At 48.0% G+C, this 22,653-nt stretch overlaps 1 protein-coding gene across 1 annotated transcript in view; it reads left to right on the top strand.

The window, feature by feature from the left end:
* The window catches only part of URB2 (URB2 ribosome biogenesis homolog), a 543,562-nt gene that overhangs the window by 338,236 nt on the left and 182,673 nt on the right, over positions 1-22,653 (top strand). The window contains exon 6 of the mRNA XM_078648834.1: positions 22,292-22,402. Within this exon, the coding sequence (XP_078504960.1) occupies positions 22,292-22,402 (111 nt within the window). The remainder of the gene's footprint in view (positions 1-22,291; positions 22,403-22,653) is intronic.

The following is a 22,653-nucleotide window of genomic DNA, read 5'->3' on the forward strand; positions in this document are numbered from 1 at the left end:
AACTCTGGGACCTAATCGACACTGCGTCACCTGACATCGCCTTCCTTACTGAAACATGGATGAATGCATCTTCTGCCCCTGACATCGCTATAGCCATACCGGACACTTACAAGATCATTCGAAAAGACCGCACCGATCAAACTGGAGGAGGCATCGCCATCGTCCATAGAAACACCATCAAAATCACAACCAGCTCTGACGTCAATCTTGCAACCGCCGAACACCTCCACTTTCAGATCCACACCGACCCCAGGACCACACTTAGAGGAACCCTCATTTACAGGCCCCCAGGCACCCGATCTCAATTCAGCGACGACATCACTGACTTCGTCAGCCCGCACGCCCTCGCCTCCGAGAACTACATTCTCCTAGGAGACCTCAACTACCACCTTGACAACATTCTCGACAACAACACCACCACCCTTCTGGACAACCTGTCCAATCTCGGACTCAAACAACTTGTTGACACCCCCACTCACATAGCCGGACACACGCTCGACCCGATCTTCACCTCCAGCAAGCACATCTCCTTCGATCACACTACAGCTCTCCACTGGACGGATCACAGCTGTGTTCACTTCAGCTACAAAACAACCCTGACCCACAACCGTCCACAACCCATTCCCCGAAGAAAATGGAACAAAATCACCACCGACCAACTCCTCACATCACTCAGCCAAAACACTCCCACCCTAGCAACGGACCCAGACCTAGCGGCCACCAACCTCAGGCAATGGATTACCCACAGTGCGGACGAACTAGCACCCCTGAAAAAACACCAGTCGCAATCATCCAGCAAAAAAGCTCCCTGGTTCAATGATGACCTTAAAAAATCCAAGAAGACATGCCGCACCCTGGAGAAGAATTGGAGAAAAGAACCAACCTCAGACAACATGGCCTCCCTCAAGACAGCCACCTGCAAACACCACCAACTGATTCGATCCGCCAAGAAATCAGCATTTAAGGACCGTCTCGACAACAATTCCCATAACAGCAAGGAACTCTTCAATATCGTCAAAGAATTCACCAACCCTCCAGCAGCATCCAACGACATCACTAACTCCCAAGACCTCTGCGATGCGCTATCCTCCTTCTTCTACAACAAAATTGCCAACATCCACAACAGCTTCAAGAATACTCCTAATGACCAATTCACCCCACCCCCTTCAGATCCCACCCCTCCAACTAACTATCTCAACTCCTGGAACCCAATCACCATTGAAGACACCATTCGCCTCATGAACTCAATCCACTCTGGCTCACCTTCTGACCCCTGTCCCCACTACATCTTCAACAAAGCTGACTCCATCATCGCTCCCCAACTCCGCGATGTCATCAACTGCTCCTTCAACTCCGCCACCATTCCAGAAATATGGAAACACGCCGAACTCAGCTCCCTTCTGAAAAAACCAACAGCAGACCCCTCAGATCTGAAAAACTACCGACCCATTTCCCTCCTCCCTTTCCCGGCCAAAGTCATCGAGAAAGCCGTCAACAGCCAACTCGCAGCCTTCCTTGAATCCAACAACTCCCTGGATCCCTCACAGAACGGCGTTCGAGCCAAACACAGCACCGAAACCGCCCTCATTGCGGCGACCGACGACATCCGAGCACTCCTGGACAACGGTGAAACAGTTGCCCTCATTCTACTCGACCTCTCCGCTGCCTTCGACACTGTCTGTCACAACACCCTCATACAACGCCTCAACAACATCGGCATACAAGGAAAAGCCTTGGACTGGATCATCTCGTTCCTAGCCGGGAGAACCCAGAGAGTCCGACTCCCCCCTTTCTACTCAGAGCCCACCGAAGTCATCTGCGGCGTACCTCAAGGCTCCTCACTCAGTCCCACCCTCTTCAACGTCTACATGAGTCCCCTCGCCTCCATCGCGCGTCAACACAACCTCAACATCATCTCCTACGCCGACGACACCCAGCTAATCCTTTCCCTCACCAAAGACCCCAACACCGCCAAAAACAACCTTCACGAAGGTATGAAAGAAGTAGCCGAATGGATGAAACAGAGCCGCTTAAAACTCAACTCAGACAAAACGGAGGTGCTCATCCTAGGATCCTCCCCCTCAGCTTGGGACGACTCTTGGTGGCCTTCCGCTTTGGGATCTGCGCCCACACCCACAGACCATGCACGTAACCTTGGCTTCATTCTAGACTCCTCCCTCTCAATGTCCAGACAAGTCAACGCCGTATCGTCCTCCTGCTTCAACGTCCTTCGCATTCTCAAAAAGATCTTCCGCTGGATCCCCCTCGAAACAAGAAAGACTGTCACCCATGCACTGGTCACGAGTCGACTGGACTACGGCAACACACTATACGCCGGAATTACAACAAAATTGCAGAAAAAGCTCCAGCGCATCCAAAACGCATCAGCGAGACTCATTTTAGACATCCCGCGCCAAGAGCACATCACCGGTCACTTAAAAAACCTCCACTGGCTTCCCGTCAACAAAAGAATTACTTTCCGCCTTCTTACCCACGCACACAAGGCCCTTTATAATCTAGGACCCGAATGCCTCAACACCCGACTGTCCTTCTACTATCCCACCCGCCAACTAAGATCATCCAATCAAGCCCTCGCCGCAGTCCCGCGCATCCGAAAAACCACCATGGGTGGCAGATCCTTCTCCTTCCTGGCTGCCAAGACCTGGAACTCACTCCCCACCCATCTCCGCCTCACTCAGAATCACATCTCCTTCAGAAAAGAACTGAAAACATGGCTATTCGATAAACAGTAAACCACTCCCCCCAGCGCCTTGAGACCCTCTGGGTGAGTAGTGCACTTTATAAATCCATGAACTTGAACTAGAGATGCTTCGCATTAGAAGAATTTGTAGCACAGAGCAAGACTGTAGACAAGCACAAAGTGATTGCAGGACTTGATTTTTGAGGAGAGGTTATCAACCTGATCTTTTGGATAAGGCCATATGCAAAGCCAAATCATCAGGCAGACTACAGTTATTGGTGAGCAATACAAAACCAGTCTGTCATGAAGAAACAGAGACCAGACTGATTTTTACCTATGGCTACCAACATCAAGCTATTCGCAAAATTGTGAAAAGGAACTGGGCACTAATCTTGAGTGATCCTATACTGGGTTATCAGGTAACACGATGTCCTAGTATAACATACAGAAGGGCTAGATCCATGAGTAATTGTTTGGTATCTAGCAGCCCAGAAATCAGGACTAGCAGTTCCTGGCTGAATAGCAGCAAAGGCTTATAAAATGCTCAGTCTGCAAAGCCTGCAAAAATGGGGTGAGAAACTGAATACCTGACACTCTTTAGTGAGAAACCTGTCCCTATTCAAAGCAAATTAACATGCAAGACTGAGTACGCGGTGTATGTGCTGGAGTGTCCTTGTGGCCTGCGCTATGTGGGAAGCACTAAGCTGCAGGTACACAAGAGGATACTCCAGCACTTACGGGCCATTACCAACGGCGACACCGCATACCCAGTCGCAAGATACTTTGAGGAGACACACAACAAAAACCCTGCAGACATTAGGTATTTTGTGATTGATACAGTCCTTCCGATGAGGAGAAGTGGTGACCGTGAGGCACTACTACGCAAGTTAGAAACAAGACACATTATACTCCTTGACTGCAAAGTACCTAATGGATTAAATGCTAGCGAGGATTGCTTTACTTACTGTAATTGGTCTTTTTCAGAAATTGTACATATTTGCTGCCTCTTCCTTTTACATGTACCATTCAGATTCTACTATTTTTAACTAATTTTAATATTATATATATATATTTTTGCACTTATTGGCACTTGGTTTGCACAATATTTCATGGCTGTATTTATATGCTGATTTTGCACAACTTGCATACAATTTCTAAATGTGTTATTATGGTAATTACCCACTTGGGCGGTATTCTGCTTGCTATACCTGTTTTATCCAAACAAATAAAACAGAACAGGTTTTTGCATTTAGAGGTGTCACTTTTTTACAATCATATGATTTTTAAGTAATGTGGGAGGTCTGAGTGAATTTAAGTTTGACATTGACTTCATTAGTCGCTGACCATCCACATATTTATCAATATGAATTGTTGTGATCAGATTTCCATAGAGTTTTTAATAAGCATATTTATGGATATTTGTATATATATTTTTTAAATGAAACCATATATATTTATTTATTTATGTGTTTTCTTATTTATTCAATATGCTGCTAAACTCTGGATGTATTATACATGTATATAACTCTGACACGCTTATTGACACCGAATGCCCGAAAATTTCGTTAGTATGTCTTTTATGTCTATCAGTTTCCAACTCTGCTGCTGATGCAGTTGAAATACGTAATGGTTAATTATGACTTTAAAAGAGCACTCCGCCTTTTCAACGATATCATGTGATCAAGGCCCTTCCAGGGCTGAAATGCGTCATGGCGGTTTTGGTGTCGGGCACGCAATAAAGAAAAATCGCACCATCCAGTGGGTTTGCCTTGTCTTTTTGCCACGCAATTTGAAGACGTTCCTACTATATATATATATATATATATATATATATATATATATATATATATATATATATATATATTACCGCTCACTGAAACACCAGCTGGCCGCACTCGCGAGCGGGTTCCTGTTCGACGGGGGTGTTCCCATCCACAATATTCCGCTACTCGGTTCCTGGAGTGTACCATCCAGTAAAGAAAAACAGCACACTGGGGTGGAGTCCTAGTATTTTGTATTAGGACTCCGGACATGCAGACGCGTTTCGGCGCTAAGCCTTCATCAATGTATGTACAAAACGCCATCACGGCCATTTTCTTATATAGGGGTCAAATCTTCTTCCTGGCAGCAAACGGAGCACACCAGCCAGCGAACGCTCACCTGCTGGACGCCACCTCGCTCCTGGGGCCCTGACGCTGTGGTCTCGCCGCTTCACTCCATCACGGCGGCTGGAGACTACAGCTCCCAGAGGGCTTAGCGTCCACTTCCGCCCACTTCCTGTACCAGCGCGCCCGGAGGCGCTATTAAACCAGGGCTCTCCCCTGGAGACACGGGGGTCAAATCTTCTTCCTGGCAGCAAACGGAGCACACCAGCCAGCGAACGCTCACCTGCTGGACGCCACCTCGCTCCTGGGGCCCTGACGCTGTGGTCTCGCCGCTTCACTCCATCACGGCGGCTGGAGACTACAGCTCCCAGAGGGCTTAGCGTCCACTTCCGCCCACTTCCTGTACCAGCGCGCCCGGAGGCGCTATTAAACCAGGGCTCTCCCCTGGAGACACGGGGGTCAAATCTTCTTCCTGGCAGCAAACGGAGCACACCAGCCAGCGAACGCTCACCTGCTGGACGCCACCTCGCTCCTGGGGCCCTGACGCTGTGGTCTCGCCGCTTCACTCCATCACGGCGGCTGGAGACTACAGCTCCCAGAGGGCTTAGCGTCCACTTCCGCCCACTTCCTGTACCAGCGCGCCCGGAGGCGCTATTAAACCAGGGCTCTCCCTCCGCGTCGCGGACGCGCGCGGACGGTGCCGGGCGGAGCCCGGGCAGAGGGCGGGCCGTCTGTGGCCGTCCGGGGCAGGAGGAGGCAAGGCAGGGCCACCCCATTTCCATCTACCGTTCCGGTTTCAACCTGTGTTACCGCATCTCAGCATGTCAACACGCTCCGGTAAGGCCTTGAGGGGTTGTGGGGAGAGTACCCCCAGCGGTGCTATGTTTGGCTCAATGGACAAATTTCTGACAAGGGTGGCGGCTGTCATAGACAATGAACTTGCCAAATCTGAACGGCGCCTTTCACTTGACTTCCCTCCTGCTAAGAGTCCATCGTCAGCAATAGTGGTGTCCCCTTTAAATCCTACTTCCCCTGCACTCTTGCTTGGAGATTTACCTGGGGATTCCCTTATTGCACCTCCAATGGGTGGTTTAGAGGGGTTAGAAAGCTCACTGACTGGTGTCCACGGTACCAGCCCATGTGCCGTGCTTATAGATCCTTGCTATGAGCTCTCCTTAGCAGGCTCACCTGGCACTCAGTCCCTACACTGCCCTGAGGTTCCTGCTCTCGCCCCACAAGCCCCGTCCAGAATGCAACCCATCCAAGAGCCTATTAAAAGGAAGGGGAAAAGGGCAACTCACACTCGAAAGGGTTGCCCATCTAAGACTACCAACCATCCCAGGTACCCGCCCCTGAGGGGTCCTTCCCCCCAGAGCACTGCAGGACAGGTATCCTCAGGGACAGCCATTTGCGCTCTAGCTGCTACTGATATAGTGCCACCTTTCTTGTCGGCCCCACCAACGCCTGTTCAGGACAACGTGGGTCACTCTATGGAGGCGTTTGAGAAGATGGTCAAGTCCCTTGTGTTGCCACTTATAGACCAGGTCAAGAGGTTGGGGGAAAGGCTTGACTGTTTTGAGCAGGCTACTAGGGACAATTTCTTTGCCTTAAAGACCCTTCTCAAGCACCAGCCCAAGCGCAGTGAGGACAGGACAGATAGGTTAGAGGAGTCCAATAGGATAGAGGCCCCAGTGAGACCCCCCCTGGGAGACCAGTTGACGCAGCCGCCCAAGGACTCTGCACCTGGGAATACGATCTTGGCTGCTCCTAAGGGTGGTCCTAGACAGACAAAACCGAAGGCTCCCACTTGTGTTGCCCAGGTGCATGCTACCCTTCCCCCAGCAGTAATATCACCGGTGGCTATCCAGGCCCCAAGGCAACACAAGAAGGGAGGGACGGGCCCTATTTCGCAACCTGGGGTTGCCATATCTGTTGCAACTGGTGGTGTTGCATCAACTCCCAAGGTTGCATCTATTCCCGTCCCACCCACAAATCGGCCCCCTTTGGGTCCTCCTCAGATCAGTAGACGCAAATGCCCTCCAGTTAACCTCCCCCCTGAGTGCCACCCGTATGTCGTCATCCTTTCGAAAGTCCCCCCTCTAGGGAGTACCCAGCGGGAAAACCATCAGGCACTAAAGAATAAGGTCATCCACTGGCTGAAAGCCAACAGGCCCCTGCCCGCGGGAGTGGATGGAATTATTCTTGGTGTACGAAGGGTGGGCTGGATTGGACACGGGAAAAAATCGCTTGAAGGGGATTGTGTGGTTGTAAATTTCCAAGATGCTAGGGTTGCCCAATTTATATGCTCTCAAGGTCAACCCACGGCTGGTTCGGGTATCGACATAGTCGATTTGACATTCTTTTATCCACGGTCTACCATGACCACCCCCTCCATCCATCTTGGTCAACCCACCTTCATTGACAGCCTAGGGGGTCAATTTTTGGTGGAAAATACTGCCCACGGCCTTTTGACCCCGGGAGTGCCTTCCCACCAGCCATGTCCAGCCTCAGTGATACCAAATTGGGGACCTGGGAGTTGTTGACTCAGTTATGATCCGGGGGTGGACGTTGTGGCCCCAGGCTCTGTCGCTGAGACAGCACCATACCCCAAATCTATTGACTCCTCCTCCCCACTGCAGACTCTGGCTACGGCCGAGTCTGTAGAGGGGAAGGGGGAAACCGGGTCTCCCCATAATTTTCCGCCTGGTCCCCCTGACGTGGGTCTTGCGGACTTGTCACCCCCTGTCGAGGATTGTAGCATTGCAGCTGTAACGGACCCCCCGATTAGGGTTTTCAGCTGGAATGTTGCGGGCCTCGAAAGGAAGCTGGCGTTGCCGGATTGGAGCGAGCGTGTGGAGCAATACTCCATATGCCTGTTCCAGGAAACATGGAGCCGGGTGCCCCTTCATAAGGCGGGATATTCCACCCACTTTTTGCCGGCAGCAGAAAGTGCAACTGGTAGGGGCCGCCCCTCCGGCGGTCTGTTAATCTGGGTAGCCACCGAACTTAACTGTAGGGTGGAGGAGAAGGACACTAATTGCCCTGACCTCCTAAATATTGTGCTTAGAAATTCCCAGGGCAGAGTCATCCTAAACATTTTTAACATCTATGCCCGCGGCACTAAGGGGGGAAGAGAATCCCCAGTTATAGCTTGCTTGGAAGCGCAACTCCGCTCATCTCCATACAGGTCTTGCACACTGCTGGCAGGTGACCTGAATTGCACTTTCGAGCCTCTTGATCTGGACATCCTAGCAGATCAAGAGGAATTTGATAATGGGTGGGGGATTCCTCCCCTGGAGCTTGGCCCTGTTAAAAAGTGGACTGAAGTGGCCCTCCAGATTAACTCCCTAGTTATGGAGTTCGGGCTTAGAGCTGCCAATGGCAGGACCAGGTCCGATAAAGTAGGGGCGCACACCTACAATAGGCCAGGACACACGTCACGGATTGACTATTTCCTCCTTGACATACATCTGTGGGGCATGGTGGAGGACATGGTAGTTTTACCTTCTGTGGAGAGTGACCACAATCTACTGTCCCTCACCCTGTCCCACAGGTGCGTCAACAGCACCGTGAGTGGGTCTTCTTGTAACCCCGCCCCAGACCTGTCAGTGGTCACGAATTGTGGGCGTAGGCTAAAGTGGGCGAAGCTAGCTCTTTCGGAGGAGAAAACCTCTGCGATTAGGCAGCTTCTGGTTTCAGCCCTGGCCAATCTTGACTGCCAAGAGGAAGGGCAGATGGAGGTGGCACCTAGGTTTTGTGCCTTAATTCAGGCCATTGGTGACCTCTTTGTAGTCCCAGCCCACCCGAGCGGAAGGAAACCCAACCGACGACCGGGTCAAGGCTGGTACAACCAAAAGTGTAGGGAGGCGAAATCACTCCTTATCGAGGCAGTCAAGTCCAAATTACCGCTTAGGACTAGGGAGGCCAGGAGACACTACACACTCTGTCAGAAAAATGCAAGGATGGAATGGGAGGATAATTTCTGGCAGGACCTCCTGGCTGCCAGCCGTGGGAAAGATGCCAAAGGTTTTTGGGACATGGTGGGCAAAAGGAATCGTCCTGACGATTCCCGGAGGACGTGTGCGATTAATGCCCAGACTTGGTTCTCCCATTTCCAAAATCTTTACTCTGTTGTTGAAGGCCCACTTAATGACCCCTTTAAAATTCCATCCTTTATTCTAGACCGAGACCTGGAATTGTTTTCCCCCCTCGATGTAACAAAGCAAATTAAAACCTTGGTCCCCCTGAAAGCAGCTGGCCCGGACGGCCTACCGGGGGACATTCTCCGTGCCTATCCGGAAGAATGGGGGGCTCTAATCTCTGCACTCCTCAATGCAATTATGGGGGGAGGGCTTGTGCCCGACTCCTGGAGAGGTGCGGAGGTGGTGCCCATTTTCAAAAAGGGCAGTCGGGACTCACCAGGGAACTATAGGCCTATAAGCCTAATAGACTCCAGCCAGAAATTGGCCGGGAAAACCATCTTGGGGAGAATTACTCAATGGGTGGACGACAATCACATTCTGTCCGACATGCAGGCTGGGTTCCGTTCGGGTACAGGAACTATTGAACAGGCCTTTAGGCTCTTGTTGTTACACTGGAAGGTGGTGGTGCTGGGCAAAGGCAGTCTCTATCTGGCCTTTATTGACCTTAAGACTGCCTTTGACCTGGTACCTAGGGAGGAACTTTGGAGGGTGCTTGATGGTCTAGGGATGCCCCCGTACCTATTGAACCTCCTTATTAACCTGCACACCAACACCTATGCCCAGGTTAGATGGGGGTTGAATGGGGAAAAGACCGATAAAATCAGGGTCGAGAGGGGGGTAAGACAGGGCTGTGTTTTGGCCCCCACCTTATTCTCCCTCTATATTAACGGGGTGGTAGATCATCTACTGGGCGAACCATCAGACGCTCCTAGCCTGGGTGGAGTAAAAATTCCAACTCTGTTGTTCGCCGACGACACCCTCCTCATCTCCAAAACTCCCCAAGGCCTACAGTCTTTACTGAACCGCTTCCAGGATTTCTGTACCACTAAAGGCCTCGTCATAAACATAGACAAGACCAAGTACCTAGTTATGCACCCACCCCGCAAACTTGGTCGCCCTCCAATTCTGAACTCTATACCCCTAGAAAGAGTGGCGGAATTTGATTATCTGGGGATCCGTCTGAATGATGCAATGAGCTGGACTGCCCATATTGATAAAATGACTCTGGCTCACAAAAGGGTGGGGGGCGCCCTGCTCAAGGAGTACAATAACTCCTCAAAACATTGTGTTGCACCCATACTTGAGATTTACAAAGCCCGTGCAGTCCCTGCTTCTCTCTATGGATCGGAATTGTGGGGCTTGGGCAAGGTCGATTCACTGAGTAAGGCCGAAAATAAATTTATCAAGGACCTTCTCGCTATTCCATCGAGCAGCCCGACCATCCCAATGCTCTTGGACACCGGCTGTAAAGCCATAAGGGACCAGGCTCGGCTTCGTCCCCTTCTGCTCTGGGCGCGCTTGTGGAGGGTCCCGGAGCTACAATCTTACGCCAATGGGCTGGCAGAAGTGATGCATGCGGATGGTTGGAGTAGCATTAAATGGCTGAAGGACATAAAACATCTTTTAGGGGAACTGGGTTTGGCCTCTTGCTGGCATAGTCACTCCGCTCCACCAAAGAAGATTCTAAAAAAACTTTTCTGGGAGTGGGTTGACGTGAAGCGCTCCAGTAGCCAGCAGCATTGTAAAACCACCGCAGCTTTCCTGTTGTTCAAAGACGTTGTCTTGTATGAGCCATATATGGATATTATAACAGTTGCCATGGATAGGTCCTTGTATATAAAATTTCGGCTAGGAACCTTGCCCTTGGCGGATCTTTGTTCAAGGTGGAATAAAGCCCAGCACACATCACGCTTTTGTGCTTCCTGTCCGGACAAACCAGAGTCGGTGCCACACTTCCTTTTCGAATGCCCGGACTATGGTCACCCCAGATCACGTTGGCTTGCCCCCATTTGCAGAGAACTGGGGACTCGTCAGCACTCTGTTGCCCTCCGGATTCTTTTAACGAACACAGCCCCTCCTATTGTCTGTGCTGTTGCAAAATTTTTAAAATGGGCTTGGTTGATAAGACTTAGAAGACTGTCCATATCAATTTAATTCTTTTTTAGCTAATTTATTCTGACATATTGTGTTTTAATTACCATTCTATTTGTACAGTCTTACTTATTTCGACATGCTGTTTTTATCTTTTTGTACTGCTTTTATGATATGTGCATATCGAAATAAAGCATCAATCAATCAATCATATAGATGTTACATAGCGATTAGCGTTTCCGGGCACGTGATTAAGGCACACCCAATCAGAATGAGACATTCCTGGTAAACAAAAGCTGCCATCTTATAATATTTATAAAACATTATTATAGGGTCTGCGTGAAATACCTTTCAATGCCCACAGATGGGCTATTACCCAAATATCAACATCCTGTATATGTGTGCCACAGCGGAATATATATTATACACACACACACACTCACTCACTCTCTCCTTCTCTCACTCTCTCACTCTCTCTCTCACACTCTCTCACTACTGGCAGTCGTAGGCAGTTATAGTTGGGACCTAGTTTCAATAGGAAAAGCATTTTTTTGACTTTGCTATAACTTTGGCGTTGTTTGACCAATCTTCAGGAAATGTCTTAAAAAAAAGTGTCAAAGTAGGTTCTATTTGTCATGGAAAGTTTGTGGGTGATCTGTACAGAAGGGACCGAGAAATAGGGGTGCAAAAAAGGGTGCGTTTATAATGTTGATAAGGTTTCGCGATGAATTGCGAATGGGCGTGCCAACAGGAATGCTCTGATTGGCTGGATGAAACCTGATCAGAAAGTTGCGGCCGCCATTTTATCGTCCGGGAACGGTTTCTGGGGCTGAAAATTTGTGTGAAAGCCCACATAAGGTGTCAGGGTGGAGATACTCCGACCCCATGTTTGAGAAATGGGTGTGTTAGTGACACAAATTATGAGTCCGAAATAGTTTTTTTTAATCGCATGTAATATTGCCCACAACAACGCGATTGCCAGTGCGGCCCCTCCTCCCCTGTGTACCATTGTGGGGACATTGTCGTGAATATTGGTAAAAATATTTTTAAAATATAAATATTTGAACACACTTGCCGGTCACTGTGCAACACTCATGTATGCACTCACAAACTCACTCGGACACTTGTACACCCATTCATATACCCACTCACACACTTATACAATCAGCCACATACCTACTCAGATACTCATGCACCCACTCACATACCCATTCATATACTCCTGCACCCACTTACTCATTAAGGGAGTGATGCACCCATGTACAGACCCACTCAGACTCATTCATCTCCTTAGTGACTGTGAATGGGCAATGAACACCAGAGTGGGTATGATGTATGCACAAAGGGTTTATTTTAAAGTCTTTTGGTTCAAAGGAACAACAATACTCTGTTCTCCGTCTTCCACTCAGAGGAAGGATACTTCACAGCAGCTCGTCGCCGCCCAACAGAACCAAGGTCATCGTGCATGAAAAGAAAAAAGGGAGGAGGATTTAAGACAAGTGGTCCGATATTTGCTTTGGCGAAGGGAGGGGAGTGAGGGATGAACACCAACACATGGTACTACCTCCTTCCTGTGTCGTGGTTCGCAGCTATGGTTTTCTGCTGCCATTCATGCCAGGGATGTCTGTCAACCATCCCCTTCCAACGGCTTCTTAGCAGCTGAAATGCGCTTACTAAACCAACCCCAGATTCGTCCATGTACCTCTGGGAGCCACGCTCCTCCAGGAGCGTGGCTGGCGTTCACGTGGTACTGGATAGGGTCTGGCTCCCTATGGTTCTGTACTCCCCAGCTCTGTGATCTTCGGGTCAGAGATGGTGTCCACTGTACGTTCAAATAAGGAAACGGAGAAAGCTCCATTCCAACACACAGCGCACTGCAAAAAGTCTTTCTCCATTTTCTTGTTTTGTCCCTTGTATGTTCCTTATGTTCCGACAGGAGGCCGCAGATCAGCATATGTTAGAATTTAATTTGTTTTTCCCTGACGAAGGGTTATAAAAACCCAAAATGCATCGGGTCTTCTTTAACAAATTGTTAACATTTATGTTCATTAAGCATATTGTTTCAGGCATTTGAAAGTGTTTAGTTGACAATTTCATGATCTTATAAAATTGAATACTGAAGAGATATCTAAATGAATCTTTCTAAAAAGTGAAATGTGTACTTAGCCAATTTTGTGATACAAACATTTCTTTAAAATGTTGAATTTATAAAGAGGAACCTTCGGGACTTCTTGCAGTGCGCTGTGTGTTGGAACTGAGCTTTCTCCATTTCCTTGTTTGAGTAATTTTGTTCACAGGGCCGGGAGGCAGGTCCTCAAGCGCATAGCTGCATGCACTGGTATAAAGGTATTACCTTATTAAATCTTGATTATATTCTCTTAAAGGTGTACAGGTTGTAACCCATATTCTGTTTCTTAGTCTTCTGTACGTTGCCAGCAGGGGGTTTCTTTGTTGGAGTCCTTGAGTTCGAAGTTCCTCCCGTGCTCAGCCTCCGTCTTGATTTCCTCGTCCCGCGGAGTCACCAGGTTTCTCTCCCTCTTGTTGATTTCCAACGGGCTTCTGGATATAAAGACCGCCCTCTTGACCTCGATGGTTCCTATTGGTGCACGTGACGATATCACATGAGTTGGCCTTGGTTCCAGGAAGTGTAGCTGGTTAAAGGGACCGGTACAGTCCTCTGCGCTTTGACCAAAGGGAGACTGTAAATAAAGTATAGGAGAGACATAAGGGGGGAATACATCCTCATTCTCCTCTTCCTCCACTTCTCCACTTAGAGAATCTTTTACCCACTCACAGACCCACCTGGGCAATCATGCAACCCACTCACAGAGCCACTCAGATACTCATGCGTCCTCCTACAGACACACTCGGAGAGTCACCCACCCACGTACAGACCCACTCGGAGTCTCACGCGCTCACTTACAGACGCACTCACGTATGTACTCACTGAGACACTCCTACACCCACTTACAGATCCACTCAGACAGTCATACATCCACTCACACACCCATACAGTCACTCCCACATTCAGTCGCAGCCCCTCTCAGGGACTTATGCATGCTGTCACTCAGTCATACACTCAGGGACTCACACACCCACTCACGGACTTACTCCGATAAACAGACACCCTCTCACTCAGCTAGTCAAGGCATATTCATCCACTCCCAGGCCAACCCAGACACTCGCGCTCCCAGTCACAGACACACTCAGGCATGCACCCATTCACTCACCTACTCAGAGGTTTATGATCTCTCTCACAGACCATTTGAGACACTTATACACCCACTCACAGATCCACTCAGACACGCATACATCCACTCAAAGACCGGCTCAGAGACTTATGCACCCTGTTAGCTATACACTCAGAAACTCATGTACCCAGGCACAGTTGCACTTACAGACCTACGCACCCACTGACAGAACCACTCAGACACTCACACTGCCAGTCATAGACCCACTGAGAGACTCAAGCACTCGCTCACAGATCCACTCAGACACCAACTTAGACACTCATGTATCCACTCACAGACCCAGTCAGACAGTCATCTACTTAATTACAAATGCACAGAGGGACTTATGCATCTACTCAAAGATTGAGTGAGAGACTTGCGCAACCAATCACAGACCCATTGTGACACTGATGCACCCACTCCTAGATGTATTGAGGCACTCGTGTATTTTGCTGCAGAGGTGTTAATAGACAAATACATCGTCTCACAGATTCCCTCAAATACTTATACAGTGAATGAGAGACTTAGTGATACAGTGTTGCACACAGTCATAGATTACAGTGAAAAAGTAGTGCATTGTTTTATAGAGATATTAAGGGAGTTGTACGTGCTATTCTACAGTCATTTAGATAGTAATTTGTTTAGTGTGTTGGTTATAATTCATTTTGCAGTTATAAGTTTTTAATGTGGTGGTGGCTATTGAATGTCTGCATTTGTCTTGTCATTTCACAGCATATTCGTGGTGACCGCGGCTACTGATTTCATTGCGATGCCCGGCATCAGCATCAAAAACTGAAAATATTTAAATGGTTGTATTTATGCAAACGTCCTTGAAAATATGACTTTAAACCGTGCAGTAATAAACCCATTGTTTCCAAAATACTTTAAAATGTGTACATATGTGTTTTGCACCCATAAAAAAGGCGCAATCGTCTCAGTTACTGCAGTAACTGTGACTCTTGGTGTAGTTGCGAAATCTGGCCATAGGGTTCCATCACAGTTTTTAAAAAACTTTACTACAAATATATGTGTAAAAATATGTTTTTAAATCAGAAATGTGGTTAGTAATGCGTGTATTGATATAGTTGGAATGATTTTTTTAAGTTAAAAATTTTTTATGTGGTGGTGGTCCTTGAATGTCTACTTTTGTTTTACAATTTCGCATCCTGATCATCACAAGTTTTTACCAATTAAGAAAAATTATTATTTGATATGAAAATGAACAAAATTTTGACCTCTTGGATGGCTCTGATTTAAATAATGCCTTTAAGTGTATTTTTCAGAATGTGAAATACATTTGCTGATCACAGATTCTCCACAGTAAATGCGACAATATTGTGCTGACTCAAAGAAGTCTTATATATTAAACCAGTTATTAATGTACTTTCTGATAAACACATACCAAATCAAAAAATGGTGTGGTATATAATGTAAATATAATATACAGTATCCAATTCAATAAAGTCGCACCCCTATTTAACCTTTCATGCACCCACTCCAACTTTCACACTACCATTCTCAAAACCATTGACACACCCATACCAGTACTTACGCACCCACTCACTGATTCGTTGGTGTACACACACATGCACTCAATCACCCATACAGCCATTCAAACACCAACTCACTCACTAATACAGCCACACATATATTCACTCATAAACCTATACAGCCACTCACACACTGTCAGTTACCCATAGAACTACTCACATATCTACTCAGTTGCCCAGTCAATCATACAGCCACTTACTCACCTATACAGTTATACACACACACACTCACGTATTCATACAAATACTCAATCACCTATACTGTCAGTGACACAAGCACATACTCTCCCATACAGCCTCTCTCACAATCACTCACTCACACGTACAGTCACTTATATACTCCAACACTCACCTATACTGCCTTACACATATGCAGTTACTCCCCCATATACCACTGACACATCCATTCACTCACTGACATAGCCATACACACATTCAGTCACCCAGGCAGACCCTCACAGACGCACTCATAAACCCACACCGGCACTGATTCACCCACTCATTCATCCATGCAGGCAGTCACACACACCCTCACCCACCCACACAGACATTCACATACCCAAACAGGTACTCAGACAATGAATCAATCACCCATACAGCCATTCATGTACCAACTCACCAACCCATGCAGCCACTTAGACACCAACTGACAGACTTTCACACAACCTAGTCACTCATACATGCATTCACTGAGACACCTAATCACTGAGTTATACAGTTAAGTCACACACCCACTCAATCATCCATACAGGCACTCATACACCCACTGATTCATCACTACACCTTGGTGTATATATATTCAACATTCATAACCTTTTAAAAACATCCACAGTCACTTGATGATGTCATTTGAGATGCCATCAGTGATGTCACTGACCATGTCATGAGTGATGTAATATGTGAGGTAATAAGCTGTACACGATTGATAGTTAGCTCAGCTAACTAGAACTGCTGACTTTCTCTGGTTTTGGATGAGGAAATATATATTTATTTATTTATTTCACCCAGGGTGTTACTGTAAGTCTCTGCCTCCATTATATTCTTAGGGAGTGTGTTGCACTATCTGTGAGTGGCCATTTGTGGTGCTAGACTTTCTCCAAGGCTGAGATGAAGTGCAGTTATTACTGGTTAGTGACCATAGGGCTGTAGCAGCTTTGAATGTGTAGTTTCTGAATAGTTATGTGTAGTTTCTGAATAGTTACGGGCCTATTCTTTTGTGGGTGGGTGTTTGTATTAAGCAATGTTTACCCCTTCCATTTAGAAGTTAGTATTCTCCCATTTTCCAATCACTGCCTTGATCCCACACATGTTTTCTACGAAGTAGTAAACTTACATCGACAAACTTCTCCCCGTAGAAAAGGTAGCAGAGGCAGAGGGTGAGATCTGAACCCGTAGGTTTGTAAATTGCATTTTGTAGTACTACTTAAGTACCGCAAAATAGCCTTCCAACAAAAGACCTTGAATAGTACCCTTGCCTTGTCCTCAGTCAATATTTTATTGCTTTCTAGATAGGTTTGCACAATATATGTATGCCTTTAGATGCATACAAACCTGTTGGATGCATTTCCCCCTGCAGGTGGCAGTGAGTCCTTTCCACAGTGTAACCCTTTCTGCCTAGTTCTATAGAATATTCTCCTAATTTTCCTCAGCCTTGATGTGGCAGACAGACACCTCTGTAGCACACACAGTCTTTCTTCGAAACTTCTGCCAGTTTAATATTTATATCATAAAACTTCATTGTTGTTGTGCCTCATATTTTCCTAATGTGTCTGTTTGTGGCTGCACAATTTTGCCTTCCAGGTTTTACACTTGGTGGTGGTTTTCCAGCATGTCAACAGTCTAGCTCAATAAAGATAACGAAGTGACCTTCATTATCTTCATTGAGCTTGACTGTTGAATTGAAGACTGAAATTTGATAACAATTTTCCATCCATCTTTTAGTTAAAAAGCCTGCCAATGAACGTTTACATGATATTCTGTAGATGAGAGACTTCTACCTGCAGATTTTTTACCTTTGAATTCCCCAGGCTTCAGACTGGACCCAGAAACTTGCTCAAGCAATTCACCTTGCTTGTGCCGTTGGGTGGCTCCATTCGGCTCAGCGTGATGTCTGGCGTCGTTAGAGTAGGTTACGACATCGTGGTCACCTATATAGGTGCCACCAATGCGCACGGACGTCAGTTCTTTTCTTTCTACTCCAGTTAAGCACCAATCCGTGAAGAGCTATCTCTCTGACCCTTTTTAATAGGCTTTTTTTAGACTGTCTACATCAAAAAAGAATTCACATTATGTGTGAGGATGTCTTCGAGAAAGGCAGGCTTTAAACCATGCTCTGCCTGTCACCGCATGATGACGGTTACTGACCCCCACTTCGTCTGTCTCTAGTGTCTCTAGCATGTCCACAACTTGAAGTCATGCTTGGACTGTCGGGCTGTGGCTCTGCAGGCCTTGCGGTAGTCGGCTATTAAGCTCCTTGCGGCCCGGCAGTCGACAACATCCAGCGAGAGTCCACGGAGGTCCCGTTCATGATCGACGAATAGGAGCCTGCGGGACCGCTCCTGGAGCCCATAGTCCTCTGTGTCCCACTCAAGGTCATTAGGAAAGTCGGGGCAGAGGCACAAGAAAAAGAAGTCCAAGCGAACTTCATCTTCACTTCGACTGTCATCCGTCAGCGAACGAGGTAAGGAGCACCAACGCGTTAGGCACAGTTCTGCAGAGTTGGAGTCAGGGTCGACTTTGTGCCTCCCTCCCTTTCCGGGTGCCGGAGCAATCCCCGCTTGAATTAAAGATTTTACGAGGCCATGTGCCCCGTATTTGGGCCAGCCGACCCCTTTGGTGAGCAGTTGGGTCCACGGGGATAGAAGAGGCCCCATCAAATTCTATGCCGTTGGCTCCGGTGGCGGTGGGGACTCTTGGGTCCGATCCCAGATCCAGAATGACACCGGTCGTGCCATTGCGACCTTCCCGGGCGTTGAATCCAAAGTTGGTTCCTTCAGTGTCGCCGACGCCCACCGGCGGTGCTAGCCCCATCCTTAACCCTACGTAGCAGAGCTGTAACAATGTCGCTCGACGGCGATTCCTACCCCGATTGAACCCTGGGGTTCTATGATGTCGCCTGAACATTTTAATGATGATGAGGATTGGGAGAGGTCTATTGACCCTTTAGAGCACCAGGATGATTCTGCAAAGCAGTTGGACTGGAATGGGGAACTTGGAGTGGCCAGTGGACTCTCCCCCAGATACTGGCATGCTTTCTCCGCCAACTGTGGCAACGAAGAGAGGGCATCTTATGCCATGGAGGGCCTCTTACTAGAGTTGCCCTCTGTGCAGGTCATGACTAGTCTCCTGACCAAAATCCTTCAGCCTGGGGCTTCCACCTCTGAACTCATTTTGCCCTTCAATGAAGAACTTACTGATGTCCATCTAGGCACGTGGTCCACGCCTAGCACAGGGGCTTCTGTGAATAGGACAATTGTACACCCCTGTTGCCCTGCTCTGGGCGACCCTAAGTTCCTCAGCCAACACCCCACCTCTGAAAGCTTGGTGGTGCAGGCTTCTACCTTCTAGAGCGTTCCCTTCCGCCCCTATGCATAGGGACTCCAAGAGACTGGAAACACTTGGGGAGAAGATGTTTTATTCCTCCAGCCAATCATTGCGATATGTGAATACTGCATGCTTATTGGGCCGTTTCTCCCACTCCCTTTGGGAGACAGCGTGCAAGTGCTGCCACAAGTCCCAGAGGAGGCCCAAGCTGTGTTCTCTCAGGCGGTTAAGGACAGGAAAGATACAGCAAAATTCACCATAAGGTGTGACCTTGACACGACTGATCCGCTGGGCAGAGCAATTTCATTGACAGTGGCCTTGCAACGCCACGACTGGTTTAGGACAACTGGCTTCTCTGGTGATGTCCAGGAAAACTTGATGGACATGCTGTTTGATGGATCTTATCTTTTTGGAGAGAAGGTAGACGTGGCCCTATTGAGGTTCAAGGACTCCCGACCTACGGCCAGATCTGTGGGCCTCTCTTCTACACCTCGTGGCTAGTCTAGCTTTTACCACTTTAGCGGCAACGGAAGGGATTTCCAGCCATGTCAGCCCTATCCCAGCCACCGTCCTGCGCAGACTTTCCAAGTTGTGCGGGGACGTGGATCCGGTTCATTCTGACAAAGGAATAGAAGCCAGAAGTAGTCGGCCACCCTGCACTCAGCATCCTGCAAGCACTCCTAGTCTGACTCTGCAAGACCACGCCACTCAAGTTGGTGTGAGAATCCTTATTCATCTCCCCCACTGGAGGTCCATAACATCAGACAAGTGGGTTTTGCAGATCATTCAGGAGGGATATTCTCTACCTTTCCTTTCTTTTCCTCCTCCCATTCTGCTAAATCAAGAATGGCTGGCGGAGGATCATTTAAAATTGATCCAAGAGGAGGTTACAGCTCTCCTGGCCAAGGGAGCTATAAAGGGTCCCAGATTCAGAAGTAGACAGTGGCTGTGATTCCGCTACTTTCTGATTCCAAAAAAGAACAACGGGTAGCGGCCCATTTTAGATCTTCTGACCGTCAATCTCTCCCTCAAGAAGGAGAAGTTCAAGATGCTCACTCTAGCTCAGGTTTTGTCTGTCCTAGACCAAGGAGAATGGATGGTAGCGTTGGACCTGCAGGATGCGTATTTTCACATCCCCATCCTGCCGGGCCACAGGCGTTACCCGATGTTCAAAGTAGGCTGTTTCAGTTTACCGTGCTCCCCTTCAACCTTACCAGTGCCCCTCGGGTGTTCACCAAGGCCATGGTGGTGGTAGCAGCTCATCTTCGCAGGTTAGTGGTGTCAGTCTTCCCCTACCTTGACGACTGGCTGTTGAAGGCATCCTCGCCCCAGGCTGTCATCTCCCATCTTCAGATTACGGCTAACTTCCTGCATTCGCTGGGGTTCTCTATAAACGTGCTGAAGTCACACTTAACTCCTCAGACGCTCCCTTTAATTGGGGTCGTTCTGGACACAGTGCAGTTTCAGGCCTATCTTCCTAAACAGCGAGTCCTGGATATTCAGGTTATGATTCTGATGTTTCAGCCTCTATCCTGGATTTTGGTGAGACTGACTCTGAGGCTGTTGGTCCTCATAGCATCCTGCATCCTGTTGGTAGGGCACGCTATGTGGCGAATGCGTAGTGTAATTTCGAGGGTTATATTTGTGCTCTATCCACTTTTTTGCAGCTGCCAGACCAACCCCCTCTCTTTAGGTCTCCAATTGTAAATATGTTTTTGAAGGGGCTGGCGCTCTTGTTTCTGCCCACGCCCTTTGTTATGCCGCCTCAGGACCTTAATTTGGTCCTCACTTTTCTTATTGTGTTTTCCCATCGAGTCTATACACAACTGTCTCCCCCGGCTGCTTACCATCGAAACAGCCTTTATGGTGGTGATAACATCTGCCCTGAGTATGAATGAGTTGCATGCACCATTTTTTACACCTCCCCACATGATGTCCTTTCCAGATAATGTGCTGCTTCGCACCCGTGCTTCATTCTTGCCAAAGGTGGTGACCCCAATCCATCGGGGTCATTCTATCACGCTGCTCACCTTTTTTGCCCCCCCGCATCCTTCTAAGGAAGAGGAGCGCCTCTGCCAACTGGACCGAAAAAGAGCATTGTCACTCTACCTTGTCTGCACAAGAGTTACGGGTGGACGACCAACTCTTTGTGGGGTCCATGGGAGCTAAGAAGGGGTGGGCAGTGAAGAAAAGGACCATTTCTCTCTGGGTTGTTCTCTGCAAAAAGATCTGCAATGCCCTGGCTAAGAAGCAGCCCCCTGATGGATTAAGGGCCCATTCCACCAGGGGAAACTCTGCGACTACCGCCTTGGGTCAGGGTGTCCCAGTCATCTGTCAGACAGCAATGTTGGCATCTTTACACATGTTTGCCAAGCACCACTGCCTGGACAGTCGGGTCCACAGGGATGGGCATTATGCAGTTCAGTCCTGCAGGACTTCCTAGTGTGAGGAATTGGTATGCAACCCACCGTGGGGATAGTATGGCTTGGGTATCTAATTCAAAGGTAAGGAATTTGCGGCTAGAAGTCTCTATCCGATAAACACGTTACTTACCTTCTATAGTGCGTTATCAGGTAGAGAAACTATCTAGCTGCAGATTCCTTGCAGGCCCACCCATGCCTCCCTGCTTTGCTGACTGATTTTGTAAGGGCTAGAGACTCCCCTTTTCAGGGCCTTAGTTTTGTGCACGTTTTTGTCAGTTACTTCATGGCTATGCGCTTCGGGCATGGAAAAAACAAGAAGTACTGACCTCTGCGCTCCTGTGTGGCACCTCTATAGGTGACCGCATCGTCATAACTGACGCGAACTACACCGATGACGTCACGCAAAGCCGAACTGAGTCACCCGACGGCGCGCGAGTGGTATTGCTCGAGGAAAATTTTCCGGATCCAGCCTGATGCCTGGGAAATTCAAAGGTAAGGAATCTATAGCTAGATAGTCTCTTTACCAGATAATGTGTTACCGAAGGTACATAACTTGTTCTACAGTAACTGCATAAGAAGAGATTTGCTGTTACCAAAGAACCGTGGCATGTTTAAAACGTAGCATTGTGGAGTTTCATTTCTGATATGTTTTTCTTTTGTTGTAGGAAGTTCTTTCGGCTGTCACTATAGTAAAGCTGATGCTTAGCTGTCCGTTATCAAGAGATGGTGAAATGAGGTTCTGGACCACCGTTCCCCAAATAATGACGGGCTTGGGTGTAAGTATGCCTGTAAAAGAACATTCCTGAATTCCAGAGCTGAAATTGCATTTGCGCCAGTTTGGACTTGAAACAAGCAGCGAAGGGTGATTGTTAGACTGGGATATACATTTTGTTAAAAAATGGATTCAGCCGTCCTGTTCAGAAATCTGCGTTGGGCTGAATCTGTAGTGTATATTTGGTCCTGTTACATTAATCTCTAGTTGTATACAGCTTTGTTGCTTAGTGGTAGGACTGGCAACTGAGTCTCA

The sequence above is a fragment of the Lissotriton helveticus genome, chromosome 6 (genome assembly GCF_964261635.1).
Source record: "Lissotriton helveticus chromosome 6, aLisHel1.1, whole genome shotgun sequence".
Lineage (NCBI taxonomy): Eukaryota > Metazoa > Chordata > Amphibia > Caudata > Salamandridae > Lissotriton > Lissotriton helveticus.